The sequence below is a fragment of the Sturnira hondurensis genome, unplaced genomic scaffold, assembly GCF_014824575.4.
Source record: "Sturnira hondurensis isolate 20B ecotype Veracruz unplaced genomic scaffold, ASM1482457v3 Scaffold0023357, whole genome shotgun sequence".
NCBI lineage: Eukaryota > Metazoa > Chordata > Mammalia > Chiroptera > Phyllostomidae > Sturnira > Sturnira hondurensis.
The window spans coordinates 23742-41539 of NW_028095988.1; the positions used below are offsets into that span (position 1 = coordinate 23742).

Genomic DNA, 17798 nt, shown 5'->3' on the forward strand with positions numbered 1-17798 from the left:
CTATAGAATTTTGTTAACCCAGTGTCACCCCAATAAATTCAATAAAAAGGAAAAGAAATGTACTTTGTCTTTCCCTCTCTCTCATATTCACACAAACAATATCTCATTGTTTCTTCTTTAGGGAGCAACTGTGAAGGAAATTGGGGGAGGGAAAAGAACAAAACATTACATCTTTGTGTTTACACAGAGCGAAGCTTTTAGTCCAGCCTTCCTGAACTCTAGGGGGTGTGACATGCATTAAAATTAAACAGCAATGACCCCAAAAGCTTATAAAACAACTTGGGAGAAGCCAGTTATCAATACAAGGCATTTCAAATCGGATGATTTTGCATGTGGAAACTGCCTTCATCTTGATAAAAAGGTATGTACTATACTTTTAATTTTTACTTAGGATAAATAATGCTTAAAATACAGACAGTCTTGACTTTCAATTGCCCCTTTTCAGCTAACAATTATAACTAACACGATTATGAGACTGATGCACACTGCCCACTGCACCAAGAAGGCCAATTAACTAACACAACTGAGGGCTTGTGCCAGTAGATTTGCAGACTTGGCTTCATTTTTCCTCTGAAAAATTTACAAGGAACTGCATCTAGCCATGTATAATTTTCTGTGCACATTTTTCTGTGCATTATACATGGGGTTATTGTGCCCATTATTATACCCATGGTATGTAATCATTATACCTATGGTAAAGCACATCCTTATTTTTCCCTCAAAAATTTCAGCAAAACATTGTGCTTTATGCACGTGAAAATACGTAGATATTATTAGTGCCATTTTTCAGAGGAGGAAACTGAGGATTAGATAATTTATGCAACTGGCCTAAGGCAAGACTTCCACCAAATGCCAGAGCTGGGTGCCAACCCAATGTTGACTCACCTCAAACTCTCCTGCCTGCACAACGCACTTTCTCTGTACTGTATGAATCAACCAGAGGACTTTCCATACACTAACACTGTACTAGATGAATTCTCAGACACTTGTTACCCAAATGTGCACTACAGTTAAATACTGAAAAATGAACTGGTATTCATTCTGTTGATAGAAAATGCACTTAACAATATGGTACACTGCCCTGACTGGTGTGGCTCAGTGGATGGGTGCTGTCCTGCAAATCGAAAGGTCACCAGTTAGTTTCCTGGTCAGGGTACCTGCCTGGGCTGCAGCTCAGGTTTCTGGTTGGGGGCATGTGAGAGGCAACCAATCAATGTTTCTCTCCCTTTTTTCTCCCTTTCTTCCCCTCTCTCTAAAAAATAAATAAGTAAAATATTTTTTAAAAAACATGGCACAAAAACATGTTCTTCAGAAGATAATACATTTTCTTCTTAGATTCAATGGCTAAATGGATTTTCAAGAATCCATTTACTTGTGGAAATGTATTCTACTTTATTATGCGAAATCCGAAAATCTAGTCCTTAATGTTCTGCAGCTTCTTGAGATCAGAGACCAGGTCTACGCTAACACGCAGGTGTTAGGAGTGCAGAGTCTTAGGAGATCTGTTGGCTTAGGAAGTAACCTGGGCAAATTAATCTCACTGAGTACAAAGAGGTCAGGGCAGGACCCTTCTAGGTAGGATGTTCTGGATATTCGATGCCTGGCACATGAAAAATACTGAGGCCAGGGCTTCCGGGTGGGGAAGGTCAATGAGTGTGAGCAGTGAGTCTCAGAGTCAGTGCTGACCCGGTGGATGCACCTTAGCAGAATTAGTTTACAATTATTTACTATTCAGTTACAATAATTTTAAAATTACATTTATTTTAAAAAGTATTTAAACTTTCATTATGACTTCAATCTTCTCATTGATATTAATTAGAAAATGCAAAAATATCTTGTATACCCAAGTTCATAGGTGCACGTTAATAATAGATTTACCCTCAGTGGCAATCAGTAAGTGTTGGGTGAATTAGAATGGAAGGGACATCCATAAAAAATTATGGATGCTAACAACCATTTCTCTCACAAAAAAAAGTTTTACCTATGGGAAAAAAATTACTGCACTAAAGAGGCATCTTTAGAACAGATGCAACCAAGGGAAATTAGCCTTGCTCTGAAATCCTCCTACAGAGCTTAAAAAAAAAAGTATCAACCCACAATAGAACATGTTGTAATAATGTTACAGAACAGACCTGGTGGTGGGGGGTGGGTGTTGACTTGCGAATGACACACTATTACAGAATGGAACCCCCCCTTGTGCTACGGGTGCCCCCCATACTAGGTTCACCTTGCCTGCCACCAGGAAAAGACATCTCTCAATGCCAGAGATTAGTTAAAAGGAAAGGAATTATTTATTCAAAAAGTTATACAGACTTAGAGTAATGACTTAATGTCTTCATTAAAATACTAAAATCCTCTAGAATGTCCACAAGTGCACACAGTTCTTCCTTCTCCCTCCGTCCAGTCCAGGGTACCGAATCTCAGGAAAAGAAGTAGAAGTCTGTGGCTCAAGAAGCCCCTCAGCTCCCAGCACCCTGCCACCGAGATCTCCAGTTAATCCAAAACCACGTGGCACCTTCTCAAGGCCCACCAGCAAGAGTCCTTTCACCCCTTTTCTTCCCACCAAGGTCTCTCCTGCTTCCTAAGCCACATGACAAAAGGGAGTATCCCGAAGCCGTGCCACCCCTCTGCCTTTCACCAAAGTCATGTGGGCCCCGACCTTCCTTCTTTTCTCTCTCAGTATCCAGGGAGACATGCAGGACCAGAGGGAGTCACTTCCCAGTTACATCCTGAGTTGAAGTCACTCCCATCTCTCTGGCTCAAAGCATAGCCATAGCTATGTAACATATTCATGAAACCAGTTAAAAGTTACAGATGTGTTAAATGACCATGCCAGAGATTAGCTGCCAAGCTGTTGCTATGCAAAACAGCTCTCAATGGCCCTGCTCCACGTGTCCCATCCCCCAGTTCAGACTTGTTGGGGTGAGGACGTCATATGTATATGTATGTATATTTAATATTTCCTGGATACCCTGAGTCCTGGACCCCATTACAAATCCCTATTTGAGGGCCTCCTGGCTACACACCATATCAATAAGATCACTGTCAAGAGTAAGATGTAGAACTGACTTTTGGTGTATCTGTCACATAGTGAAGCGAGACTCATCAGGTTAAAGGAGGTATGCGTAGGAAGTGTTGCCCAGGGGAGCTGCAGAATGGACAGCTGGAGACGGGGACTGAGTCCCATCTCTCTGCCCTTCTGGGCCCCAGCTTCCCCATCTGTATGCCTGGAGGGAGGGGTTGGGTAAGTGTCCTCTAGGATCCTGTCCAGTTTTGAAGACCCGGTAGAATGTATAGAATGTGTGGCCCTCCTTTGAGGTTAGATCTTTTGGGCAAGGTGCTGGATGTGTCCCCCACTGGTGGGGCCAAGAGCTCCAGTGGTTCTAAGAGCCTCTGGGAAAAGGATGTGAAATTTTGTAGGTTTAGCCTGGGTTGCAGCAAATCCATCAGGAAAGGTGAAAAGACAGGTGTTTCTCGCACCGTGGTAGGGCTGATGGGAAATGGAACCTCAGAGACTGAGGAAGGTGGTTTTGTCCCCTTCCCTGCAGACTTGCTCAAGGGAGGCTCAGTGACCACCCCTCTCTCAGCCCCACTGCGCCAGCTTCTATTCATTGTATAATTTTTCTTTTGAACACCAGCCAGGAAACCTCCAGAAGAAAAGTTATTGAACATTAAAAGTTATTTGAAGGTTTAGAGACTCATAATAATGTGGTTATAATTATTTTTATTTTGACATATCCTTTTAAGTGCTCAGATCTGAGAACATTTTGCTCACAATGATTCACTCCTCCTCATGACAGGGAGAAAGACAAAGTGCTGGATGTAGCTCTTGCGCAGCGACAGGCAAGGAGTCACATGGAAGAGGGCAGACTGAAAGCAAGTCAGTGAGAGAAGCAGGGAACAACTGGAAGCTGAGACCCTGCCCACAGCCCTGCAACCCCCCACCCCTGACCGCCGCCCCTACTCAGAGCAGCTTCCGCTGCTGGAAGGGCATTTTGAGCAGAAATGCTTGTTACAAAGTTACATGCAAGCTACCAGTTCTTCTCAAGTTAAATACATGCCTATGAAAAATGTCCCCAGTAAAGTGTAATAAATAAATAAATAAATCCAGAAAACAATCATTTGTTTCTGCTTTTCAGAGTAACAGTAACTGGCATTTATTGAGCATTTTCTCTGTCAGACACTGCTCTAAATGTTCTCTCTTTATTTTCTCATCTAATTCCCACAAAACTTCATGAGCTGGATGTGATTAGACCAGGAAGCTAAAGCATAAATTGGACATTGTTATACTTTGTATGTGGTAAAGCCAAAATTTAAAAACCCAGTCAGGTCAGGGTGACCGCTGCTCCTTGTGGAAGTTTCCTTGCCAAGGAGCAGCGGGATTCTGTGAGGGAATGTGTGGAATGCACCCCTTCCTGAGTTGGTAAACAGCCCCTGGGGCAGGGGTAGGGGTAGGGTCAGGAGGCATTTCTGTATGAATCTCATAAGATACTAAATGTTATCCGTGGTTTGTTTTCATTTTTTCTCTCTCATGGTTCACTTGACAGCTTCAATATCTCTCCCTTTGCCTGCCCACCTGCCCCAACATTGTTTCTGTTCACTCAAGTATCTACCGTGCCTGACTCTATAAGGTTCTGTGGGAGAGTCCAAGAAGAATCCGACACAGTGTCCACCCTTGAAAAATGACTAGTTAGGTGAGGAGGAGAGGATGCAAAGTAAATCCTACAAACTCCAGCTCTATGTAGAATGTGCTCTAATGCAGGGGCAAAGGGCCTAGAGAGAGGCTCGCAGGGGAGGAGAACCACACAGCAGTGCTGACAGTTCAGGTGGCCCTAGAGGATGAGGGCTCAGACGGGCGGCGAGTGGGAGGATTGCCAGCCGAGAAACCCTGTTTCTGTGACAGCAGAGAAGATGCCAGCTGCTTTGTTTGCTTCAGTTGCAGGTTCCAATCCCAGTCACCAACCCCAAGATGGTGATGGCGCTGCTGCTGCTGCTGCTGCCGTTTTTGTCACTGGCTGGACTCTTTGGTGCAGCGGACGGACAAGCATTCCATCTTGGGAAGTGCCCGACCCCTCCTGTGCAGGAGAATTTTGATGTGAATAAGGTGTGGTAAAAGGCTAACTTCCCACTTGTTTTGTTGTCTCCTGTGTAAATAAGCACCCTACAAGGCTCAACTTTATGATTCTGCTTTGATGGCCACAGCGAGGCTATGATAGGTACTGACCTTACTTGTGGTTCTCACCAAAGCAGACTCGGAGACCAGGAGCCGGAGTTTTGTAAAATGATCCCAGGAAGCACCAGTGAGCGTGTAGAGAAAGTGAGACGGAGTGGACAGAAAAGCAATAAAGGGTACATTCTGGAGCAGGTTACTCCGTGAACAATGGGTTTCAACCCTGCTGGGGATTCTCTGGGGAAATGTGTGGAATGCACCTCAGATTGTCCCACAGAGGGACGCAAATGAGCCCTGGGAGCTCACATGGCGAAGCTGCCTGGCAGAGAAGGCGGAGGGGCAGTATGTGTGGGAATTGTCTGTGATAGTAAACCCAAAGGTGGGCTGAGGGGACATGGGATCGGGCATCAACGGGAGCTGCTGCAGTGCCATTGTCCCCATTCTACAAATGAAAAAGTTGAATGCTGGAGAGCTTATAATCTACCCAGTCACATAGCCAATAAGTGCAGACTGGGATTCAAAACAAGCTTCCCAGAGTACAGAACACCCATGGATTACCCCAAACAGGGCCCAGGAAAGGACAAAACTCCCCAAGGGACTTTTTTTGTTACCCGCACTAATGAGATATCAATATAAGCAGCTCCCCCAGGTATGGCTTTTCTTCCTCAAATTAGGCCCAGCCTTACTGAACATCTGTGTGGCCAGGGGGATGGAACAGCAGAAAGAGAGAGCTATTGGATGCCATGCCTTAGACTCTCTCATTGTTGCCAATTCATGCCTAGAATCTCCCTGTTAAGACATAGTCTCCTTAGTAGAAGTTTGGTTCTCTCTATTTTAAGAAGAAATTTACGTGTTGTGAGTAACATTAACATTGTTATCAGTCATTCACACCTAAGTATGAATGAGGGTTGGGACCTCTTAGGGCATGGATTAGGTAAAGAATAAAGGGAGACAGCTCAAAGCCTGAAAGGCTGGGAGCTACAGTGCAGCAGTGTCTATGGTGGCTTTCTCCTTTTATTATTAAGGGCTAATTTCTTTATTCGGGTATATGAGGCTTTACAGAAAAAAAAAATCCAGGGAACTTGAATTACATTTTAATTTGGGGGTAAAAATCCCAAGATACTTTGGAAATTACAATTGATCTATATTTATAAAAATTATGTGAGAGATAAAGTGGGAAATTTAACTGAGACATCATCCATATACTAAATATAATTTACCTGTTTAGAGTGGTTTTCCTTTCAGTGGTTTTTACTATATCCACAGTTATAAAACCATCAATATAATCAATTTTAAAACATTTCCATCATCTCAAAAACTCCTTACCCATTAACAGTTATTCCCTGTGTGCCCCCCACTGTTCTCTGCCCCAGGCAATCAATAATCTACTTTCTCTATGTATGAATGTGCCTCTTCTGGACAATTTCATAGAAATAGAATCATACAATAGGTGTTTTGTGACTGTCTTCTTTTACAAATATAATGTGTTCAGGGCTCATCCATGTTGTAGTATGTATCAGTACTTCATTTCTTTTCATTGCCAAAAATGTTCTACTGTATAGATTGTACCACATTTTATCCATCTGTTCATCATTTGTGCTGTTTACATTTTTTGGCTCTCAGGAAAAATGCTGCTCTGAGCATTCATGTGCAAGATTTTTTGTTTGCTGGTTTGTTTTTGTGTACACGTATTCTTAGTTTTCCGGGGTACATACCTACAAATAGAATTGTTAGGTCATATGGTAACTCTGTGTTCAACCTTTTGAGAAACTGTCAGACTCTTTTCCAAAAGACCCGCACCATTTTACATTCCCACCAGAAGTGTATAATTCTAACTTTTCCATATCTTTGCCCACACTTTTCATTGTCATCTTTCTGAGTACAGCCCTTTTACTGGATATGAAGTGTTACCTCATAGTAGTTTTGAGTTGCATTCCTTTAACAGCAAATGATGTTAAGCATCTTTTTACATGCTTATTGGAGATGTGTCTATTTAAGTCCTTTGCCCATTTCTCAATTGGGTTATTTATCTTTTAATTATCGAGATATGAGTTCTTTATATCTTTTAGATACAAAATCCTATCAAACATATGATTTGAAAATTTTTTCTCTCATTCCATGGATTGTCTTTTTATTTTACTGATACAGATGAGTTTTTAATATTAATGAAGTCTAGCTTATCTATTTTTGTCTTTTGTCACTTGTGCTTTTTGCGTCATATCTAAAAAGCCATTGCATAATCCAAGGTTATAGAGATTTACTACTATATTTTCTTCTCAAGATTTTTAGATCTAAGTCTGTGATCCATTTTAAGTTTAATTTTGTACACAGTGTGGTATAGGGGCCAACTTGTTCTTTCACATGTGGGTATTCAGTTGTCCCAGAGCTACTGGTTGAGGAGATTGTTCTTTCCTTGTTGACCAGTCTTGGCATTCTTGTCAAAAATCAATTGGCCATATATGTAAGGGTTTAGTTTTAGACTCTCAATTCTATTCTCTTCATCTCTATAGTTATCCTCACGCCAGTATGATACAGTCTTGATTACTGTAGTTTTGTAGTTAGGTTTTGAAATCAGATTGTGTGAGTCTTCCAACTTTGTTCTCTTGACTATTTTGGGTCCTTTGCATTTCCATACAAATTTTAGGATTAGTTTGTTAATTTCTGCAAGGAAACCTGTTGGGAATTTTAATAGAGATTACCGTACATTAAATCTGTGTGTCTATCAATTGCTATCTTAGCAAATTGAAATCTTCAAACTCATGAACATAAGATATTGTTACATTTATTTAGGTCTTCTGTCATTTTTTCAACAATGTAGTTTTCAGAGTACAAGTTTTATGTTTCTTTGCTTAAACTTACCTCTAAGTATTATTCTTTTGATGTTATTATAAATGGAATTGTCTTAATTTTAGTTGCAGATTGCACATTATAAATGTAAAAATGTATTTGATTTCTCTATATTGATCTTCTATTCTTTAATCTTAATGAATTCCTTTATTAGTTCTAATAGTTTTGTGGTTTACGATTTCATTAGGATTTTCTGTGTACAAAATTATGTAATCTGCAAATAGAGACAGTTATACTTCTTCCTTCCTAGGGTTCTTTTTAAACATTGTATTTTCCTATGTAGATAGAGAAATTGAGACTTTAGAACTTGAAAAAAGCAGGAAAATGGATTCTCTTCTAGAGCCTCTGGAAGAAACTTAACTTTGACAATATCTCAATTTTAGCCCATTGAGACCTGTGTCAGACCCACGGAACTACGAAAAAATGAATTTGTGTTGTTTTAAGCATACGGCAATTTATTACAGGAACAATAAAAAACTAATAACTTTTTCTCTAATTGTTACACAAAATGTAGCTTACTATATATACTACTGGTCTTTTTATTTACTGTATCTTAGGGATAACTGCACGTTACTCTTTTAAGAGAAGATGTATAACACTCCACTATATAAATGTCATTTATTTACTCATTTGCCTACTAATGCTCACTGAGACTGTATTCTGTCTTTTATTAGTACAAGTTGTACTGCAAAAAATAATCTTACACATACATCATTTGTAATTATCAGAGGATACATTCTCAGCTGTGAAATTGGCTAGGCCAAGGGGTGTATGTATATTTAGTTTTGCTATATATTGCCAAGTCACCCTCCATGAAGGTTGTAAATTGGTTCAGTCTCTATGCAGGGGAACATATGGATACATGAGGGTGCCTGTCCTCACCCACACAGTTGCATACTTACTTTAAAGTTGACTGTGTACACCAGAGTTATGAACTAAGAGCAAGCTTCCAGTGAAAGACTGATACAAGTCACCTAAATCCTGATCATGCGCCTTGGTTGGTATGGCTCCATTGGTTGGAGCATCATCCTATAACCAAAAGGTTGCAGGTTCAATTTCTTGTCAGAGCACATACTTAGGCTGTGGGTTTGCATCTCTGCCCAGGTGCAGATACTTACCATCCTGGCCTGGGCCCATAGGGGAGGCAACCAATCAATGCCTCTCCTTTCCATGGATGTTTCTCTCTCCCTTCTTCTCTCTCTAAAATAAATGAAAAAAAATTCCTCTGGTGAGGATTTTTAAAAAATACTGATCATTTTCCAAAAGCCCTTGTGACCACCTCTCTGTGTGGGGTTATATGGGGAGAATTCAATCACCTATAGAATCCCATAGTGAACATATCTGACTTTGTACAAAATTCAAAGGTGTCTTGAAGAATCATATAGTGTTTGAGATGGCACCTTACATCAACCGGAGCAGCGATGTTCAACTTTTTTAATCTCATGGCACACATAAACTAATAACTAAAATTCTGTAGCACACACAAAAAACTCTTTTTTGCTGATCTGACAAAAATAGGTATAATTTTGATTCATTCACACCAGACAGCTATTGTTGTGTTGGCTGTTTTCACATTTTTATTTGACAATCTATGAAAAAGAGGTCTGTGGCCCAGAATAAATAAGATATTTTATGTTTTAAAATTCTTGCTCACAGTTGAAGATCAACAATCTAAATGAATCTCTTCCTTTGACAGAGCTTCAAATTTCACGTAGTTTTTAGCTGAACAGGACACAGAGTGTATCTGAATAAAGAGCACTTTAGGGACAAAATGTGGCATTCAACCAGTGCCCACACATCTAATTCACTTATCCTCCTTTGAATCAGCATCTTGCTCAATTGCTGCTGGAAACAATGCAGCCCATTTTTCCTGGTTTCCCCAGGAAAGGGCTCTGCTCTGAAAGACAGCAAAGGAGAAGAGTTTGCAGGTCCCCAGAGAGGCACAGGGTTTTGCTCTACTTGTTGTCTCCACAGTATCTTGGAAGATGGTATGAAATTGAGAAGATCCCAGCGAGCTTTGAGAAAGGAAGATGCATCCAAGCCAACTACTCACTAATGGAAAATGGAAACATCAAAGTGGTAAACCAGGAGCTGAGGTGAGTGGCTGTGGTTTCAAAGGCATTGCACATCCTGCAGCCAACCCTGCAGAGAGCTGTCCTCAGGTGACTGGGTGTCCTTGCAGTCTAGTTAACAGAAGATTTGATCATTGCTAGGTCTGGACTGCCTACTTACAGCAGGCCTTGAGAGGACAGCTTTTGGCAGGCAGTACAGTGGGACTTAGAAGTCATTCACTCATTTCCATGACCACTTGCTAAGCACCTATTGGGCACTGGATCCTGTGAGAGCCACTAGGGACTCAATAGTAACCCAAACTGCAGGTTCCTGTTCTCACTGCAAATGAAGACTCTACTAGCAAAGGATATCAGGGACCATCTTGTCTTACCTCCAAACCAAGAGAGAAGCCCTTTCTGTATCACTTACTGACAGAGGGCACCCAGCTTTGCTTGAAGCCTCCAGGAAACTGGGCACTCATCATCATCCGTGATAATTTATCCAATCCCCAGACAGCTTGAGCCATTAGAAAACTCCTTTCCTTATTATAAGCAAGGACCAAATACATAAATAGACAAACTCTAGGTTACGTAAACAGGATATCTTATAGCAGTGTACTTTTCTATTACCGAGTGCTTCATACAGATTGATGTTTAATCCTCAAATTCACACTTCGAAAAGCAGCCATAAACTTAAAAAAGCCTCAGGAAAGCTCCTACTCACCCTCTATCAACAAAAATAAGAGCAACAATAAAAACAGTAACTAATAGTTATTAATCACTTCCTATGGGCAAGGCACTACTCTGTGTATATATGTATACACACATGTGTATGTATCTGTATGTATGGATGTATATATACACAGGGTGGGCAAAAGTAGGTTTACAATTGTTGGTATGGAAAATAATGCAATAATTAATAAATAATAATACAAGAATAAACTCTGCGTTTCACATACTCACAACTGTAAACCCAAGTTTTCTCCACCCTGTGTATTGATTTAGTATCATAACAATCCTGAAGTAGTGCTGTCATTAACCCCATTTTTATGTATGCAGAAACTGAGGTGCAGAGAAGTAAAGTAATTTGCCAAAGTGTCACACAGCTTATAAGTGACGACGCTGAGATTCCAACCCAGGAGAAGAGAACCAAAGACAAATAAAAGAAAGGGTGGGATTGTAAGATTGTCCTACCTGTTCCTTAGGGAATCTAAAAATTGTGTTCAACTCCAAGAAAACAAGTACAACCCAGCCTGGAAGTTACTTAGGCTCAGAGGGACTTTCTGAGGCCACCGAGCTTCCTGTGAGCCAAAGCACAATGGGTTGACTCTCTGACTCTCCATGAACCAAAGAAACAAAGGACCCTGAGGACCTCTAGGGAGAAGTTCAGCTCATTTCAGAGCCCAGGAATGGCTACAGGAATTGAGATGTAGACTCTCAGAAGATCACAGGAATTTTGCAGGCCCTGAAGTTGCAATGACTTTATTTCTTTTTTTATATAGATTTTATTTATTTATCTTTAGAGGGGAAGGGAAGGAGAGAGGGAGAGAGACATCAGTGTATCGTTGCCTTTCGTGCATCCCCTGCTGGGAGTTGGCCTGCAGGGAACTGGCCTGCAACCCAGGCATGTGCCCTGACTGAGAATTGAACCGCGATCGTCTGAGTCGCAGGCCCGCGCTCAATCCACTGAGCTACACCAGCCAGGGCTGCAATGACTTTCTTTCAAATCTTTTATCCCATTTGAGGACCAAGAGTCAGACAATAACACAGATCCCAACACCCATGTGATCCCCCCTCTCCTTCAGAGTTGGCGAGGATCCTGAGTGTTAGAGTGCTCTACATCTAAGATCACACCTGGTTAAGGTACAAAGAGATATGAAGAAAGGTTTGCTAGTCGTACGTTCTCCTTCCAGGAGTACTGCAGAGTAAATGGAAGCCATATCAAGGAGTCTGAGCAAAACACTAGTCAGGGTCAGAGAACTTGAAGGACAAAGCATCTGGCACAGGGATGGGAACTGAAGGATTCAGGCTTTTGAGAAAGGCTGCCTAGCCTCAAATCCTGGTTCTGCCACTTACTAATGACCTCATGTTAGGTTATCTGTAATAATTCTCAAGGATCCCTTTTCACCTAAGTAAAATGGCAATACTCATCATACCTCCCCCAGAAAGCTTTGTGAGCAAGAGCAAGTCAACACGTGTAAAGCACTTAGACCAGTATTTGGCATATAGTAATCATTTAATAAGTACTTCCTATTATCTTTAATCTGCTGCTACCCTTGAAAATACCCATGCATTTTCCCATTAATAAGTGACTTTCTGGTCACAGATTGGTATTTTTAAAAGTGTTCTAGCCCTAGCTGGTGTGGCTCAGTGGATTGAGCACAGGCCTGGGAACCAAAGGATCATGGTTCGATTCCCAGTCAGGGCACATGCCTGGGTTGCAGGCCAGTTTCCAGTAGGGGACGCACAAGAGGCAACCACACATTGATATTTCTCTCCCTCTCTCCTTCCTTTCTCTTCTCCTCTAGAGATAAATAAGTAAATAAATAAATGAATAAAATCTTTTTTTTAAAAAAGTGTTCTGGAGCAGAACGCAAATGATAGTGAAAGGAGGAAAAGCCTGATGGGAAGAGACTGGTTTGTTGCTAAGCAACTGCATGCAGATAGAAATGGACTATCTCCCCAATGGCTGAGTTCCAGGTCAGAGAGCAGGGCTCTCTCTGGCCCTATTCAATGACAAACAGAGAGTGTATTCAGGACCATCACAGTACATGTCCCACCCTCCCTGACCTGCTTCTTATAGGATGGTTCCCAGGACATGCATCACCACTAACCATTGCCTGCTAACTTTCTGACGCATACTGTTGCTCCAATTTTAGTTTGCCCCCCAGGACTGATGAACAAGCAGCTCCTCTCCTGACCTCCTAGGAAGAACCCCTACCCTGGGGGTTCTTTCTGATGTCTGAGTACCCACCCTGTGTGCTGCCTCCATCCCCACACCTTTCTTCTCTGCCATGGCTCTATGGGGTTACCGGGAGTTATCCAGAAATGGGGTCGGCTCCCTTCAAAACAGTGAAAATTTTTCATACAACTTAAGACCATCACTTTTCTATATATATACCATTTTATCTTGTACCACTAAGAAAGAAATGACACTGCCAATTTTGAGTATAGGGTGTTATTAATTGTAAGATGTACATTTCTTTATATTTAACATCTCTGAGACCTGAATATACCTCAGAATCACTGAAATAAGGTCAATGTTTGCTCACCACCTGCTTATACCTGGCCTACATCAAAACTTCCCACATGTAATCAGAACTTGCTGAACTGGAAGGGGCCTCAGAGTTCACGTATATGAATTCTTCTATGGGAAAGATGTCACGTGAGATCACTGAGGCCGAAAGTGGGTCTTACAGATCTCCAGACTCTACATTTTGCATTATTTTGAGTCATCAAGTCGGTCCTTATTTTTTTCTTTGGTTTCATCTCATTTTTAAAGAAGTAATTCACTTTTTAAAAATTCTTAGTGTACTGCATTATTTTGTTTGTTTTTTCTTTTTTTTTTTTTTACTTCTTTTTTTCTGGAGCTTTGCAGGCCATTGCACACAGTCCAAAAGACAGTGTCAAAGTGCAAGGGCCTAACGTAGCATCCAGTCCTAGATCAATGCAATTGCTGCGTTTCATCACCCCAAATCTGTATTCCTCTACTTGGTCTCAGAGACGGTCGTAAAGTAAAAGGGAAAGAATGAAATGAGAGTCTCATCTTCCTTCGAGATCCTCTGTAACCAGAAATCATAATGTTGGCCACTATGGTTCCTAGTGCACCAAATATTGCCTCTCATTGATTGTTGCCTTTCTGTGAGTTCAGGTTATTTTTTAACTCATTGCAGATCTGATGGAAATGTGAATCAAATTGAAGGTGAAGCCTCCCTGGTTAACCTCACAGAGCCTGCCAAGTTGGAAGTGAAGTATTTCTGGTGTAAGTACTCCCCTGAGAAGGATTCAGGGAGAGGAGATGGGCACATTGAGGACTAGAGCCCTTGGCCAGAGTACTTGTGTCACATCTGAGTGTCATCCATAATGACTCAATGCGTAATTATTTATTGAGCACTTACTCTACACCAGGTACTGGGCAAGTTGCTGGAGATGCAATGATAAGGAAGACAGAGCTGACCCTAGTCCCAGGCAGTTTACTATAAAACTACTGTGAGTGTTTCAACAGAGGAAGCACAGATCAAAGCAGTAAGAGATCCAATACAGTCTTGTTTCCTAGTGGAAGCTAAAGCCTGAAAAATGAATAGTTATTAGCAGAACAGCTAATATGTACAAAAGCTTGGAGACAAGAGACTCACAAAAGTGGATGTAATTGTTGGGATCCCCGAGAGGTATTTAATCATAGGCATTTGCTCTTTGAATTCCATGCTAACTGAATGCCCATAGACAACAGAGTAAGCATCATTTATTAGTTGTGTTGCCGATAAAGATACACTGGAGGATTCAGCTCAGAACTGTGAGGCTTTCTAATGCCAAAGTGCTTGGGGCAGATGTGGAAGTCACCAGATGCAGAAGGATTCACTACCTTCCTCCCCCATCCCCTCTGGCTAGGTGAAGGGCCAAGAGTGGGGCAGAGAGGAAGTTCTTATTCTATAGACCAAGATAGGAATGCTGAGAGGAGGAGAAAACAGTCCCTCCCACACGTATGACCATGGGCAACTACACATCTACCCTTACAGTTGTGAAGATAAATTAGATAACACATGCTCTGTAAGCTGTAAAGGGCTTTCTGCAGGTCAGTTTCTCTTGTGATTTCTACAAATAAGAAAGTGAGGTAAAGAAAAGCTAGGTGATATAGGCACCATTACTGGACTACTTAGAGGCAAAGTTGGGACTAAAACCTAGGTATCCAAACTCTCAACTGAGAGATGGGGATGGGGGTGAAGGTCAAACAGTGTGTGCACAACCTTCATAAGGAAGGTTTCAATAAGAACTAAAAGAGGCAAGAGTGGCTGGGGAAGCAGAGGAGGAAGAGATTTATTGTGGTTGAAGGGATCAGATGTTCGCATTGGGTTTTGCAGGGTGTATGGGAGATGATGGGAACGGATGTTCCACGTGGAGAGAATGGCATCAGAAAAGTCCTGAAGGGTCCAGGAAGTGGGAGACAAGAGTTGGGGTGGAGGTGGGGCAGGTCTCCAAGGCCATGTTAGAGAGGTTGAAAGTTCTTCCATGAGAAATAAGAGACTATCAAAGTTTTCTAATAGACATAGACGTTTTCTTTACTAAAAGGAAAATATCTGGGTAAATTTATGCTTGAGCACTGCATCCTGTAGGGAGGAAGACAGAGTGTGTATGCTTGAATGCACGCAAAGTTGGGCACAGTGCTGCTGCTGACATATCACTCAGAGTTGAATAGCTCTCAGTCCAGTGGGGAACACACAAAGCAGTTAAAATTCAACAGTAGCAGATATATGGTGAATATATGCTCTCATGAGTGAGTCAGGCAGGCAGCACCAACAGTGATAGAAACGTAAGTCAAAAACAATACTCAATTTATCTCCTGCAGCCTTGTCCAGGCTTCCATTCGGACATCCTCCAAGTGTCCTTCTGTTTTTATATTTATAAACAGATAGAGAGTCAGAGGAAGGATGGGTGGTCATCTGAACTAAACCTCTTGGGTCCTGACTGTCGCCATACTCTAAGGGTCCTTGATCCCCAGCCACACTCCAACCACACTCATACTGCCTCCTTTGTCCAGTGGCTTAGCTCTGGTTTGACTGGACAACAGTGAGACTATTTCTGAGTGGAGGGGGTGGAATGCTTAAAACCCAAGAAACCAAATCTCCCAGGATTGCACATGTGTCCAAGTCTTTTGTTCTTCTGAGGTCAGCACACGTCTCTCTCCCATGTGGGTCAGTCTTCCACTTAAACTTTACAAGCTATGCTAGGAGTTTCCCTTGTCTTGAAGCTTGACTGTGGCAGTCAAACTCACAGAGGAAGTTTCTGGATTTAGATGTAGAGGGTAAATCCCCTACCTCTCCTCTTATGGATCCCTTTAATTTGGGGCTTTTAATGCTATACAGGTTATCAATCAATGAACCCTTATAGACCTTTCGTAAGAAAGAGCTTATAACCCATTGTCACCCAGTTTACCATATTTTTAAGAATAGGAAGATTTTCAAAGAGCAGGCAGGAAGAAAAACAAACAAACCAACATTAGCCCCTGCCTCCTCCCTTGGTCAGGTTCTAGAGGAAGCTGGCTGGTATCTACTCAGAAGGCCTGAGGCCCCTCACCTTACATTCTGTACAGTGCTTAGCTAAGTCGTAGCTTCATATACACTAGTGCTAAGTGCAACCTGGCAGTCTAGGGGGTCCAGTCAAATTCCTCAGTTTTGGGCTTCCCAAGACCAACCTGCTACCAGATCCCATCTGGGAGGATCCAGAATGTTAGCTCTGAACTTTGACTTCATATTAGAATTACTGGTGGGGTAGGACTGATATTTTTCAAAGCACCCAAACAGTTTCCACATGAAGCTGGAATTAAGAACCACTGATCTAGAAGAACCAGGGCCCCAGAATGTGACTTCCAGGTCCTGAAGATGGAGGTTGCTCTTGCCCTGATCCCTCTTAATACTGTCCTCCTCTGTCTGGTTCTCAGTGATGCCTTCAGCTCCATATTGGGTCCTGGCCACCGACTACGAGAACTATGCCCTCGTGTACTCCTGTACCACAATCATCTGGCTGTTTCACGTAGATCATGTTTGGATCTTGGGAAGAAACTCTTACCTCCCTCTAGAAACAGTGATCTATCTAAAAGATATTCTGACCTCGAATAACATTGATACCGAGAAAATGACTATCACAGATCAGGTGAACTGCCCCAATTTCCTGTAACAGGCTCTAAAAGGAGGCTGCATTCACCCCATGTTCCCTCTTTCGCTTTGCCTTTTCCTGATTCTATCCCTTTTCTCGTAACAACAAACCAACCCACCAAGGCAAACCATTCCAGTTACAGAAGGGAAATTTGACAGCAAAAGCCAGTGGAGAAGAACTCAAGGAAAGTTGGCCCAAGCACTCAGCCATTTACTACTCTGTTACCTGGTGTGCCTAACAATAAACTTTTGCTGACTTGCTGTGCTCACAGTAAATTTTGAATTGAATCATTTGTGGATTTTTAATTACTAGGAAATCTTTAATCAGTTATGTTGGAAAAACAAAGCACGGAACAGTTTACATTTAAAGGTTGACCACCCTGTTTCTAGGAAGAGAAAGCTGATGGCAAAGGCATATTCTCAAAGACTGGGTGGGCGCCCCCTTCTGTATTAGGCATTCCTTTGCAGGAGAATCATTTAGTGTTTTGAGTTTTAGGCAGGCAGTTTCCTTGAAGCATTTACTTTGTCATCAGGAGGTTTTCAGAATCAAGCTGAAGAATGAGACCATCTTGGAGTCTGTACAAGAATGAAGATAATCTATAAGGGAGATCTTATGGAAATTTTTTTTAATGTTTTACTTGGGGAAGAGGGTCTTTTATTCAACTGATATTTAACTGAGGCCCAGCTGCATTCCAGGCACTGAAAAGTACAGAATCCCTGTCCTCCCACAGAGGTTCACAGACCAGTGAGGGAGACTGGCAAGTTAAAATAAAATGTAATCCAAGCTGAAGAATGCAAAGGTAGAGGCTTGTGAAGAAACCATGGGAGGTCCAAGAAAGTTTCCAACCCTGTAAGACACAG

General features: G+C 41.8%; 1 protein-coding gene across 1 annotated transcript; it reads left to right on the forward strand.

Annotated features, from left to right (window-relative positions):
• Positions 1-238: 238 nt before the first annotated feature.
• Positions 239-17213, forward strand: APOD (apolipoprotein D). The gene is made up of 5 exons (XM_037037622.1): positions 239-361; positions 4937-5104; positions 9992-10113; positions 13962-14050; positions 16724-17213. Exons 1-5 carry the CDS (start codon positions 254-256, stop codon positions 16957-16959), a joined length of 723 nt encoding a protein of 240 aa, XP_036893517.1. The 5' UTR covers positions 239-253; the 3' UTR covers positions 16960-17213.
• Positions 17214-17798: the final 585 nt, after the last annotated feature.

Bases quoted from the DNA above. Each gene is read 5' to 3' on its own strand.
- APOD (XM_037037622.1), top strand. From the start codon at position 254: ATGACCCCAAAAGCTTATAAAACAACTTGGGAGAAGCCAGTTATCAAT. The intron at 362-4,936 runs GTATGTACTATA...TGTTTGCTTCAG, and splicing joins GCCTTCATCTTGATAAAAAG to TTGCAGGTTCCAATCCCAGT. The intron at 5,105-9,991 runs GTGTGGTAAAAG...TTGTCTCCACAG, and splicing joins AGAATTTTGATGTGAATAAG to TATCTTGGAAGATGGTATGA.